The sequence below is a fragment of the Dromiciops gliroides genome, chromosome 5, assembly GCF_019393635.1.
Source record: "Dromiciops gliroides isolate mDroGli1 chromosome 5, mDroGli1.pri, whole genome shotgun sequence".
NCBI classification, from domain to species: domain Eukaryota; kingdom Metazoa; phylum Chordata; class Mammalia; order Microbiotheria; family Microbiotheriidae; genus Dromiciops; species Dromiciops gliroides.
The window spans coordinates 13,399,742-13,413,424 of record NC_057865.1 but is presented as its reverse complement, the minus strand read 5'-3'; the positions used below and the strand labels follow the sequence as shown (position 1 = coordinate 13,413,424).

Sequence of the window (13,683 nt, the reverse complement as noted above, 5' to 3'; positions counted from 1 at the left end):
AGCACCCTTGAAGTGTGGATATGGAGCACACAATGCATGTGGGCCTGGTATTTTAACGTTTACTCCCTTGGGAGGTAGTATGGGCCATGGTCAGCCTCAGAGCAATTGGAGTTCAAATTCTGTACCTGATTCTTTTTAGCTATGTAAGTAGGTAAGTCACCCGAACCTTCTGAGTCTGAGGAACCTCTCTGAGTCTTTATGATGTCTTAATTATTATAGGTTTGTTGCAGGATGCTTCTGATGGAAGGAATTGCCACTCCTGCGGCACTATAGAAAGGGTATCGGCTCTGGTGTCAGTCAGAGGACCTGGATTCGAATCTCACCCCTGATGCTCACTTCCCCTTTCACCATGGGATCATCACTCCCTCTCCCCCAGCCTCAGTTTCCCATCTGTAAAATAAGCTGGCCTTGGAGGTCCCTTCCTGGGTGTTTTTATTACCTCCCTCCAAAAAGGATCTGTGTAGCAGGATTGGAATTAAGAGCATGCCATCTGAAAAGGCTGTTCTCTGATTGAGACTCAGCTTTCTCTCTTACCAGTAGGACAGTGGCAGGCTTTGGCCTGATTCGGACCAGAGAGAGCACAACTGAGCCCAATCGCCTGTACTTCTCTTCTAGTGGAAGCCCTGAGAGGGTGGAGGTGGGAGATGCATAAAGGCATCCTGGCTTTGGACAGATCCTGCATTCAGATGTCTGAGAAGCAGAGTCAGTGTTGATCCCCTCACTGCAGACTTCATTGTCCACTGCCTTCCCCCGACTGGTCTTTGTTTTATTCAAGGGATACCAACATCCTGTCTGTATTTGGCTTAGTGGGGTTTGCAGGCTTTCTCCTCTACCCTTTGGCTTTCCCCGGGTTTGCAAAACATGCCAGTTTGCAACGAAGCTTTACCAGACAGGAGTCTTTCTACCCTCGGGGCCTGTGGGGGCCTCCCAGCTGCTCAAGTAAAAATTTAATTATAGCCTTCGTTTGGTACATGATGTGATGGAGCTGAACGGGCAGAAGCTTTATGACTACTGAGTTCTGGCATGTGCCCCGCAAGCTGCCAGGGACTCGAATCTGCCGACCTCAAAGGCAGCTCTCCTTGTCAGCTGGTTTGTTCCAGTTTCAATTGTTTTTCTGTCTCATCTGACTCTTTCTGACCCTATATGGGGCTATCTTGGCAGAGACACTGCAGTGGTTTGCCATTTCCTTCTCCAGCTCATTTTACAAATGAGGAATTGAGGCAAACAGGGTGAAGTGACTTGCCCAGGGTCACACAGCTAGGAAATGCCTGAGGCCAGATTTGAACTCAGGAAGAAGAGTCTTCTTGACTCTAGGCTCTGTCCACTGGGCCACCAGCTGCCCCAGCTTGCTCCAGAGGAGATCATTAATGAAAAAAATGACAGCACTCTGATTAATGGTCCTGCCAGATGGACCATACTCATGTGCTGGAGCTACCCAAGGGAATCACTTCTCTTTGATTTGAAGGGCAAATAAAGTCCTTCTCATTTCATTTTTCATTCCTGGGATACATTTTAACTGACATTGGCTATGATGCTATGGATCTCAGAAACCTGGCTCTATCACTCACTACTTGTGTGACTGGGCAAGTCACTGGTCATCTGGGGGGTCTTGCTGGTCTCACACTGATCAGCCATGTGGAGATAGCCAGTCACTGAAACTGACATCTTTTTTTTTATCCTGACAAACTGTCATCTTAGTTGATCATCAGCAGGCTGACTTTTTGGACCTGGGTCTAAGACTTTACATTTATGTTCCCATTGGATTTCATTGTGGGAAATAATGATTAATAATCAATATCTTGGGGAACCCAAAGATTTCCCCTTCTTTATTAAGTGAAACTCTCCTTGACATATTCTATCAAATCTCATCTGGGCCAAACCCAACCCAACCCCAAGTTTACAAAGAATCTTGGGTGGAAACAGATTTTGTCTAGAAAGCCTAAGGAGTTACTGATGAGATTAAACTACACCTAGGTGGAAAAGTTTTTTTTTTTTTTTTGGGGGGGGTGTCTTATATTCTTTCTCTAACTTCATTTTAATATAACGCACCTCCAATCATGTCAACCAACTACATTTGATGGCTGTGTGATGGACCTCCTGCAGTGGGAAGGGTGTATGAACTGAGACTGGAGTCTTTGGTCTGAAACACCAACAGACCTCCTCTTATTAATATCCCATCAGCCGTATTAATAAAATGATTAAATTACCCAGAAGCCATTTCTCGTATGTCTAATGGTGACATTATCTCATTCAAAGAGGATCAATGTTTTACCTGTCATCCCTGGTGTTAGCCTTCCCTCCTGCTGCCTTCTGGAAAATCTGCTGACCTCCCCCCCCCCTCCCCCGCCCCCTTAGGCCTCAGTTTTCTCATTTGTAAAAGGAGAGAATTGGATCATGAGCTCTAAGGTCCCTCCTGGCTCTTAAACTAGGATCCCATGATCTAAGGGCTAATGAATGACATTCAGATGCTCATAATAAGCCAGTGAGCCATTCTTTGTGAGATTTGGGGTTTTTGCTGGCATTTTTTTACATAGATGAATCCAACAAAAGGGTCCTCTGTGCACATCCAGAAACCCAGTACCCAAAATGACAGAAGGACTTCAGAGGACATCTAGAATTGACCTAAAATACATGTTTTAGATTTACTTCTATGTGTACAACATTCATTCAATCAGTCTATAAGCATTTATTAAACACTAGCTATACACATGAGATAAAATCTGTAAAGTACTTAGCAAACTTTAAGGCATCATATAAATGCTTGTTATTATTATTGACATTAGTCAGGTACTTTGCTAAATGCTGGAATGACAAATCAAACAACAACAACCCAAACCAATCCTTTTCCTCAAGGACAGGGCATCCTGTTGGGGGACAACATGTAAACAACGAGGTACGTACACAATTGGTGACACAGGGAATAGAGCATCAGGCCTAGAATTGGGAAGACCCGAGTTCATTCCCAGCTGTGTGGTCATGGGCAAACCGTTTTCTCTACTGAGGATCAATAAGATGATAATAGAAAATCCTTTAGCACAGAACGTGGCACATAGTAGGCTCTTAATAAAGGGTTGGTCCCTTCTCCCATAGAGGAGATAGAAGGGAATTTCAGAGGGAAAAATAATGCAAAAGTCCCTGCCCTCAAGAGGCTTAATTCCTACTGGCTTTCTCGAAGACTCAGCTCAATGGTGACCTTCTACCTGAGGCCTTTGCAGATGTGCCCGGCAAGGGAGGGACTTTCCCCCCACAGAGCCTGCTGCCCTGGCTCGGGTAAGGTCTCAGCTAACGTCCCACGCTGGTGCACACTCCCTGTATGCAGCCTGTTTGTATGCCTTCTCCCTCATGAGAGTGCAAGCTCCTTGAGCGCAGGCGCTGGTTTTTGCCTTGTTTTGTATTCCTTGTGCTTAGTGCGATGCCTGGGACATGGTAGGTGCTTAATTAATGCTTGATGACTGACACAGTGGGAAGTGACCAGCAGCTGGTGGGTACTGGAGAAGCCTCGTCTAGCAGGTGACTCTTGAGCGTAGTCTTGAGGAAAGCCCAGCGATCAGGTATTTGATCTGGCCAGGTAGGAAAGGCCTCCTATAGAGGGTAGAACCAGAGCTGAGTCCAGAAGGAAACCTGCCAAATGTGAGCTCCCTGAGGGCAGGACTGCTTCCTTCTTCTGTGGGGGAGAGGGGCTGTCATAACCCCAGTGCAGCACATTGCACATAGTGCATGCCCAATAGAGGCATTTTACGTGAAATCTCGTCCAACACTCCCATTTTATAGATGAGAAAACAGGCAAGAAGTCAAGTGACTTCCCTATGCTAGAACTGGAATCTAAGTCAACCACCTCCAAATGCAGGGTTCTTGCCTATTTTATCCAATTGTCAGGTTTAGAAGAAGCGTTTCCTGGTATATGATCTCGGTGAGCAATTCCCAGCCATAGCCCTGACCTAGACAGCACAAAGCCAACACCGGACTGAAAAGCTTCCTTTACCTTTAACTCCAACTCAAGGGGAACATTCTGAGAAAGTCATAGCAAGGTGGCCTCGTTAATACATAATAATGACACGTGCAGGAAATACACCATTATTTATGCATGTGACGTGCTGTAAATTGCTTCCATCATCGGAACTAATTGGAGTGATTATTAATGCAGGGTTATGGACTGTCAGGATTGCTGTCTGTAATTACATTTGTGCAAATGCTTCATTACCTGCCTAATGAATTTGGCATATACGCACATGTAAACCACTGTTTTTGTTAACATAATGAAGGACATTTTTTTTTTTTTGCTCAGTTGCTTATGTGGAACCCATCTGACCTAGATTGTGAAGTTCAAGTGTCCAGAACTGGAGAACCTTTGATCAGACTGGTTTCCCTTCCTGCAGGGGATGCAAAGAAAACTAAGGTCCTGTGTATGGGGTATCCAGCGACTGACAGGCAGGCCTTCCCCGCCTCTTCCCCAGAAGGGTTATTGACCAGTCCCCCTACCTTTGCATTGGCCTCAAGGTAGTTGTAGAGGATATTGGCGCAGATGTTGAGATCTCCAGGGTTGAAAGGGTAGCTCCTATTCCAGCCCTGGGGTCCAAACTTCAGCCTCCCGGCCACACAGGCATGGAAATAGCACAGGGAGAAGAGGATGCTTTTAAATTCCTGGTCCTTGGAGCTTGATTCTAGGGTGTCCTAGCAGAAGAGAAAAGGAAAATCTGGATCAGGGTCCCGAGGACTTCTCAACCTTGCAGCTAGTGTTTGCTTCCCGGCTGGGGTGACGCCAAGATAAACTCCCACTGGAGACACACACTGGGCAAGTCACTGAACCTCTCTCAGTCTCCTCATCTGCAAACTGGGAACCATAACAGTTCCTCCGTCCCAGGGATGTTGTCAGAAACACACACACGTGTATGTATGTATGTATATATATGTAGGCAGATAGATATAGATATAGATATGTACATGGCTTTTGGCACATCATAAAACTCTATAAATGCCTGATCTACTCCTAGGAAGAGGTGGGAAGCTTACTGATAAGCTTTTTCAAAGGATGTCTGCCCTGAAACATAAGACAGTGGACCAAGGGCTGAATTTTAAGCCTTGGGGATCTGAGTTCAAAACTCGGCTATTGCATTTACTCTGTTGTGTGACTGTGACCATGTAATTTGTCTCAGGTCTTTATGTGCCAAATGAAGTTGGACAAGATGGTCTTTTTCTTTCTAAAGCTATGCTCTTAAGAAAAGAGGGTGGTTATTATGTGAGTGAGCCAGGGGGATGCATGGAGTCCATATTTATTTGAGAAATGATCTGCCTTCATCAGCTCATCAACAGACCTTTATTAAGTGCCTACTATAAGCCAAAAAGCTGGACTAGGGGCTGGGAACACAAAGTCTGAAATTAAAGGGTCTGTTTTCAAAGAGATTACATTCCACTTTGGGGTGGGGGAAAGGATAAACAAGTAAAAAAATATCAAAACATCTGGAAGAACAAAATAAAAAACATCAGGGGAATTAATGAAAAAACAAATGCGGAGTAAGGTGGCCCAGCCATACCAGATCTCAAACTCTATTATAAAGTGGTAATCATCAAAACTATCTGGTCCTGGCTAAGAAACAGAGTAGTGGACCAGTGGAATAGATAAGGTATACAAGACAATACAAGATGATAGTAATCTAGTGTCTGATCAACTCAGAGACTGCAGCTTTTGGGACAAGAACTCACTATCTGACAAAAACTTCTGGGAAAACTGTCAAGCAGTTTGGCAGAAACTAGGCATAGACCAACATCTCACACCACATACCAAGATAAGATCAAAATGGATATATGATTTAAACATAAAAGGCGATACCATAAACAAATTAGAAGAGCATGGAATAGTTTGCCTGTCATCTATAGAGAAGTTAAGAATTTATGACTAAACAAGAGATAGAGAACATTAAGGGATATAAAATGGATGATTTTTATTACATTAAATTTAAAAGGGGTTGCATAATAAACAAAACCAATGTAGCCAAGATTAGAAGGAAAACAGAAAATGGGGAAATTTTACAGCAAGTTTATCTGATAAAGACCTCATTTTTCAAATGTATAGAGAAATGAGTCAAATTTATAAGAATACAAGTCATCCCCCAACTGATAAATGGTCGAAGGATATGAACAGGGAGTTTTCAGATGAAGTCATCAAAGTTATCTATAGTCATATATTTTTAAAAATAAAACCCTCTAAATCACTATTGATTACAGAAATGCAAATTAAAACAACTCTGGGGGCAGCTAGGTGGTGCAGTGGATAAAGCACTGACTCTAGATTCAGGAGTACCTGAATTCAAATCCGACCTCAGACACTTGACACTTACTAGCTGTGTGACCCTGGGCAACTCACTTAACCCCAATTGCCTCACTGAAAACAAAACAAAAACAACTCTGAAGTACCTACTCATATGTATTAGATTGGTTAATATGACAGAAAAAGAAAATTACAAATGTTGGAGAGGATATGGGAAAATTTGGACAAAATGCATTTTTGATAAAGTTGTGAACTGATTTAACCATCCTGGAGAGCAAATATACCCAAAGTGCTATAAAATTGTGCATATCCTTTGATCCTGCAAGGCTGGTATTCCAAAGATATTTTTTTAAAAAGGAAAAGGACCTATCTGTACAGAAATATTTATAGCAGCTCTTTTTGTGGTGGCAAAGAATTGGAAATCAATTGGAGAATGGCTGAACAAGTTGTGGTATATGGTTGTGATGGAATATTATTGTGCTAAAAGAAATAATGAGCTTGAAGATTTCAGAAAAAGCTGGAAAGACTTACATGAACTGATGCAAAGTGAAGTGGGCAGAACCAGGAGAACACTGTCCACAGTCAACAACAATGTATGATGATCAACTGTGAATGACTTAGCTGTCCTCAGCAATACAATGATCTTAGAACAATTCCAAAGGATTCATTTTGAAAAATGCTATTCACCTTCAGAGAATGAACTGATGTAGTCTGAATGTAGATCAAAGCATACTATTTTGGGGCAGGTAGGTGGTGCAGTGGATAAAGCATGGGCCCTGGATTCAGGAGTACCTGAGTTCAAATCCAGCCTCAGACATTTGACACTTACTATCTGTGTGACCCTGGGCAAGTCACTTAACCCCCATTGCCCCGCAAAAAATAAAAATAAATTTTTTTTAAAAAGCATACTATTTTAAATGTTTTTTATTTTTTTGTTTGGGGTGATATTTTTTTGCCTGTGTATTTTTCCCCCCACAACATGACTAACATGGAAATATGTTTTGCACATGTATAACCTATATCATCGATTGTCTTCTAAATGAGGGGGGAGAGGAGAGAGGGAGAGGATTAGGAACTCAAAAATTTTCAAAAACAAATGTTAAAATTTTTTACGGGGGCCGCTAGGTGGCGCAGTGGATAGAGCACCGGCCCTGGAGTCAGGAATACCTGAGTTCAAATCTGGCCTCAGACGCTTAACACTTACTAGCTGTGTGACCCTGGGCAATTCACTTAACCCCACTTGCCTCACACACACACACAAAAATTTTACATGTAATTGAAAAAAATAAAATATTGAAGTTAAAAAAGGAAATAATTCAATCTTTATAGTACCACCAGTAGAATCCATGCAGCATAAACAAGACCAATGAAGTCAAACAAGTAGAAATGAATCCCTTGGGTGCCTATTGACTTGGGAAACCATAAATCAACATTATCTGTGTTGTATTGTATTTTTATTTATTTTGTTAAACATTTCCTGATGACATTTTAATCGGGTTCCTGCCCCATTTGAAGTTTTGCTGGCCACTTGTGACCCACAGGCCCCAAGCACAGAGAGTTCACAACGTGCTTGAAACAGTTAGCAGCTGTGTGAGCCTGCAGAATAGTCATCACTATTCTGAGCCTCAGTTTCCTCACCTGGAGAAAATGGAATACCAGGATTGACACTATTCACCTCAGAAGGCTGTTCTGAGACAAGGGCTGAATAGGCTACCCAAGTGTAGTGGGTAGAGCCCTAGACTTGGCATCAGTAAGACCTGGGTCCAACTCCCACCCCTAATGCTCATTTCCTCATAGGGTGCCAATTTTTCAGCATTCTGTAAATTGTTGTCTAGTATATTCACTTTGTGGCCTCATTTGGGGTTTTCTTGGCAAAAATCCTGGAGTGCTTTGCCATTTCCTTCTCCAGCTCATTGGATACATGAGGAAACTGAGGCTAATAGGATAAATGACTTGCCCAGGGTTTCACAGCTAGTAAGAGTCTGAGGCCAGACTTGAACTCAGGTCTTCCTGACTCCAGACCCAGTGCTCTATCCACTGCACCACCTGCCTGCCCCAATGTTATTATAACTACCAAATTTCTGGTTTTTTTCTGGCCTCTTCTTAGGACTAAAACCCACCAGAACAATATCCATCTTTCAATCTCCCAGGTCCAAACAAGCGTGGTCAGTGACAAATCTTTTGGGGGGGGGGACAAATTGGTCACTGTGCCACTCCACAAGCCAACAAGCCCTTTGCCAGCCTGAAAGTGCCTCAGGAATACAAGCCAGAACTCTGAAACAGACTGAGCAAGGCACTGCCTTACTCCTGAGCGTAGGCTCTCCTGTCTCACAAATACAGACCTGGCAGTGGCGTGTCCCCAGTGGGTCCCGTGCTCACCATCATCCGTTTTGCATACACAATTGCCTGTTCTTCTTGCATGAGTTTGTGGACAAAACCTGGGCTCCTCTTGGGGGAAAACTGGGCCATCTGGGTGTGAGAAGAGCCAAAACAGGGGTCCTTTTCTACAACTTTTAGAAGAAGCAGGTGCAGGGGCTCAAGGGGCATAGAATATTGGCAAGGGCCTAGAAGCAGTGGTTCTTTGCAGTCTGGGCCCTGTTACCCATCAGGAGAGATGACCTCTTGATGTTGGTGGCTGCCAACACTTAGAAATGCTTAAAAGACCTAAGGCGCTAGTTAAGGCTAACATGTTGGCTGTTTTTCTGAGCATGTTGAACATTTTGGCTCGAAGTTTGGAGGCACATCAATATTTACCAGACAGATTAAATCTACAGATCAAATTAAATTTGAAAAATTTTAAAACAACTTCCACCAGGGTACAGAGAAACAAGTCCACTCATTCATTGCTGGTAGAATTGCAGAAGTGCAATTTTGTTAGAAAATAATCAGGCATATGTGGCATAGGTTACAAAAATCATCATACCCTTTCTTCAGTAATTCCACTGTTAGGAATGTGCCTCCACAGTGTTATTAAAATAAATAAACAAGTAGTATTGTATGTCGTTGCAAAAAAGCAGGTGCAACTGAACAGTCCAACAATAGAAGGAGGAAGGAAAGAACTGCTGATACTTTAGGCACTGAAATAAATTCATTTAAAGGTAAATAGTTACTAAGCAAGTATAGTTGTTAGTGACACTGAATGTTGTTTCTAGTATTTAATTTAAATAACCCTGCTGCTCAATTCTAACATTCACCTATTTGACAGGACTGACGTGAGAGTCCAAGGGCCTGGATTCCAATCCCATCTAACACTACCTGTATAACACTGGGCTAGTCTCTTCACCTCCTTGGACCTTACTTTCTCCACCTACAAAATGAAGGAATTGGGTCAGATGGCCCCCAGAGTCCATCCCATCTCTATAGCTAGGATCTTGTGATGCTCCCCACTCCCACCCCCATATGTTTATGGTTGACAGAAGTGAGGCCAAGAATGGAGACTCTTGGAGAAATACAAGAGCAGAAGAAATGGCGACTATGCTTGGGGCTGATACTCCCTTATCCTATAAGTTGCCATGGTGAATAACCCACTTGACCCCGAGATAAGGAAATAGGCCCACAAAAGCACCCACATTATTCCTAGGCTCATACACAAAGATGGAAAAAGAGGATCAGCACCAAGAATTCAGACTTTGGAAGGCCCAGCCTAACACTATGCCCTTCCTAGGCCCCTGGTCAGTGTTTAGTGAATTAACGAGGCTGAATTCTCTACTGTGGTAAGGTCAACTCAGGCTCCGTTTCCCAGAACAGGCAAATTCCTGACTACATATTGGTGCTTGTTTCCTACAGTTTCATTATTCATGATAAAATCCAAGTCAGGCAGCTTGAGGGTGGGGTGAATGAAAGGCTGACAATAGGGTCCAGAAGACCCGGGTGTGAGGCCTGTCCGACACATACTCTATGGGATCCTGGGAAAGCGAGTAAACTTCTCTATATACTAGCGCGTTGGCGCTCTCAGCACTCGGAGATTGTAAGTGACACATGAGTGGCCAGTCCTGCTAAGCCTGGACTCCAGGCCCAGCTTTCCCACACAGTCACCTAACCTTCAGTGCGCCATATAACTGTTCTGAGCCTCAGTTTCTTCATCTGAAGAATGGGGATGATAATGTCTAAATGCTCTCCCTCCTAAGGCTGTGTAAGCAGGTCACCATGGGCCCTGCCTTCAGGGTTCTGATTCTAGGTCCTGGATTAGGGGATCATACACAGTAGAGCTGAGAGGGCCCCCAGAGGCCATCAGGTCTGCCCCCCCTTAGAACCCTTGCAGGTTCCCCACTAATGTCCAGACTCAGGAGCCTCCACAGTTCCGGTCTTGTCTTCCTTTCTAGCATCACAATGTACCACTCACACCCACACAGGGATCCCACCAGTGACTTAGCAGCTCAAGCCTAGGTCACTGGGGCTGGAGAAGGCAATTGGCTTGCCCAGGGTCTCAGAACCAGCCAATGTCAGAGATACAACCTGAACCCGGGTCTTCCTGGCTCCAGGCATAAGACTCAGTACATGACAGCACACACCCCTCCTATTTAATCTTATGGGAAGAAAACAACCACCACCAAGACTGGGGGAGAGAGTGTGAAAAGAGCCACACTTGGGGCCGCTAGGTGGCGCAGTGGATAGAGTACCGGCCCTGGAGTCAGGAGTACCTGAGTTCAAATTCAGCCTCAGACACTTAACACTTACTAGCTGTGTGACCCTGGGCAAGTCACTTAACCCCAATTGCCTCACTAAAAAAAAAGAAAGGAAAGAAGAGAGCCACACTTGGGGCAGTCTTGAGGCTGGATAGCAGGCTCCCAGATGTGGAGATGGAGAGACATTTGGTGGTCACTTAGCTCAACTCCCTCATTTGACAGATTGGGAAACTGAGGCAAAGAGAGGTTAAGTCACATGGGTAGCAAGCATCAGAGGCAGAACTGGAATGCAGGTCCTCTGGTGCTAGATCCAGTATCTCCTGCAAAGCATGGAGAGAACACTGAGTGAGGGGACAGGAGATCTGCCTGGGCAGATCTGTCTTGGGTCAGCCTCTGATTCCCTCCATGACATTGAGTGAGGCCCCTAACACCTCAGGGCTCAGTTTCCTCAAGTGTAAGATGAAGACATTGAACTAAATGACTTGGGGGGGGGGCAATGAAGGTTAAGTGACTTGCCCAGGGTCACTCAGCTAGTGTCAAGTGTCTGAGGCCAGATTTGAACACGGGTTCTCCTGTGCTTTATCCACTGCTCCACCTAGCTGCCCCTGAACTAAATGACTTCTAAAGGTCCTTTGGTATTCTCTGGTTGTATGAATGTGTGTGTGTGTATGTGTGTATACAAATGTATACATGCATATGTATATACATACAGGTGTGTGTATATGTATATATGCGTATATAAGTATATTGTGTATACCCCCCACCTCCAAATCATACCCTATCCTTTCAATAAGCATTTATTGAAAACCTAGTACATTGACAGCACTCACTGTGTGACCTTAGCCTAGTCATTTCCCTTAAGTCTTAATTTTCTTGATTGTAAAGTGAGATGGTTGAACTAGATCTTGAATGTACTTAAATCCTCTGGTCTGCACTAGATTAAGGAATTGTTAGCATGGAGTTTGTTCATATTAGGCCCTCCCTCCCAGCCTATTTTCCTCCCTCCCTTTCTCCTTCCCTCCCCTCCTTCCTAGGATCAGCTTGACCAAAGAGGCATCTGCAAAGGCAGCCTGCAATCTTTACATTCTGTTGTTCTGGGGAAGCGGGGTATGTGCCTTTATTTAGCAAGGTTAGTTAGCACTACAGGGGAATTTTCCTATTTGAACGTAGGATTTCAGAGAAATCCTCTTTGAACATTGAGAGTCCTTGAGGGGGAGGATGGTTTCATTTTTCTCTTTATATCTGAGGAGCCTAAGAGAATGCTTGGCATATAGCAGGTGCTTACTAAATGCCTGCTGATGGGTGGGTGGATTATGGCAGAACTAGAATTCTCAGGTACTCAGGAACCTGACTTCTTTTACATGGTCACCTGCAAGGACTCATTGAGAAATCATTCTCCCAAAGCGACTTTCCCTCTGAGGCATTTACCTATTATTTAAATGTTGTTTCTGCCATTAGAATGTGAGCTCGTTGGGGGCAGATGCTATTTTTGGCCCTTTCTTGTACTCCGACGGCTTATCACAGTGCCTGGCACACCACCACCCATCACTGCAAAATGGCGGACGGGGATGTGGCCTCTCCATTGGGCTGCCTTTCCTCAGCTCTGGAAGAGGCGTAGCCAACTTGCTAAAAGCAGCAAGATGAAAATGAGAGTCCCAAGTTTAATTCTTTGCTCTGCAAGGGGCAGAGGCAAGAGGCAGATGGACTGTACTGACACAAAGACTTTGGCCGTGCTCCTACCTGATCAAAATTGTAGAGCGCTGCGTGGAGGTTGGCGAGCATGCCCGTGGGGGGCTCGTTGGTGATTTTAATGCAGTTCTCCAGAAGGCCTTGGGGGATGATGTGCTCCTTGGAGGTTGGCGCTGGCTCCGCACTCATGAAGACCCTGTAATCCTGGTGGCTTTCTTGGCCAAGATGCTCCAGGAGTTTCTCCAGGGTCCCCAGCCACCTGGCTACCAAGTGGACGTTCTAGACAACAAGGTGATATTCACTCTTGGTGAGATGGGAATGTTTGCTAGAGAAGGACTGGGTTCTGCTAGAAAGGGCATTGGAGTGAAGGCAGAGGGCCTGGTCTGCATCCTGGTTCTGTCTCTGACTCTGGACATGCCCCCTGTGCCTCAGTTTCCCCATCTGTAAAATGAGAGGGCTCAGCTTTCTGATCTCTCCAGAAGCCTCCATTGTAATGGAGGAGGATGACACTGTGATGAAATAATGGGATTTAGCAGATACTCAAAGACCCACCTGGAGATTAATCTATACTGATTGAATCAAGTGAGAGTGATTGACTGCTGATTAGCCTACTTCAAGTTAACTGGATTGTAATCACACCTGGCTAGCTCTTAAGAAGGTATTGTTTGGGCAGCTAGGTGGCGCAGTGGATAAAGCACTGGCCCTGGAGTCAGGAGTACCTGAGTTCAAATCTGGCCTCAGACACTTGACACTTACTAGCTGTGTGACCCTGGGCAAGTCACTTAACCACAACTGCCTCACTTAAAAAAGAAAAAAAAATTTTAAAAAAAGAAGGTATTGTTCTCAGAAGCTAGACTGTGAACCCAACTTGAGAACACCTTTAAAAACAATGGATTTGGATGACACCAACCAGTCAGCTTGAAGCAGTGTGTAAGGACCGCCTCTGTTCCAGACCTATAAAAAGCTTCCACAATCAGCTTGCTAGAGAGTTCCTGATTAAAGAAGAACCCAACCAGGCTGGAACTCTAGGCTAGATTTTAAACATCACAACACACAGGGGAGGACCAGAGAGGAAGCACTGTGGGAGTGGGAGGGGAGAGACAA

The 13,683-nt window shown here is 44.4% G+C and overlaps 1 protein-coding gene across 1 annotated transcript in view; it reads right to left on the bottom strand.

Moving 5' to 3' along the window:
* DNAH11 (dynein axonemal heavy chain 11) overlaps positions 1-13,683 on the bottom strand; it is a 292,856-nt gene that overhangs the window by 17,254 nt on the left and 261,919 nt on the right. Inside the window, exons 74-75 of the mRNA XM_043967174.1 lie at positions 12,631-12,858; positions 4,480-4,671 (exon numbers count right to left, since the gene is read on the bottom strand). Coding sequence (XP_043823109.1) covers positions 4,480-4,671; positions 12,631-12,858 — 420 coding nt within the window. The remainder of the gene's footprint in view (positions 1-4,479; positions 4,672-12,630; positions 12,859-13,683) is intronic.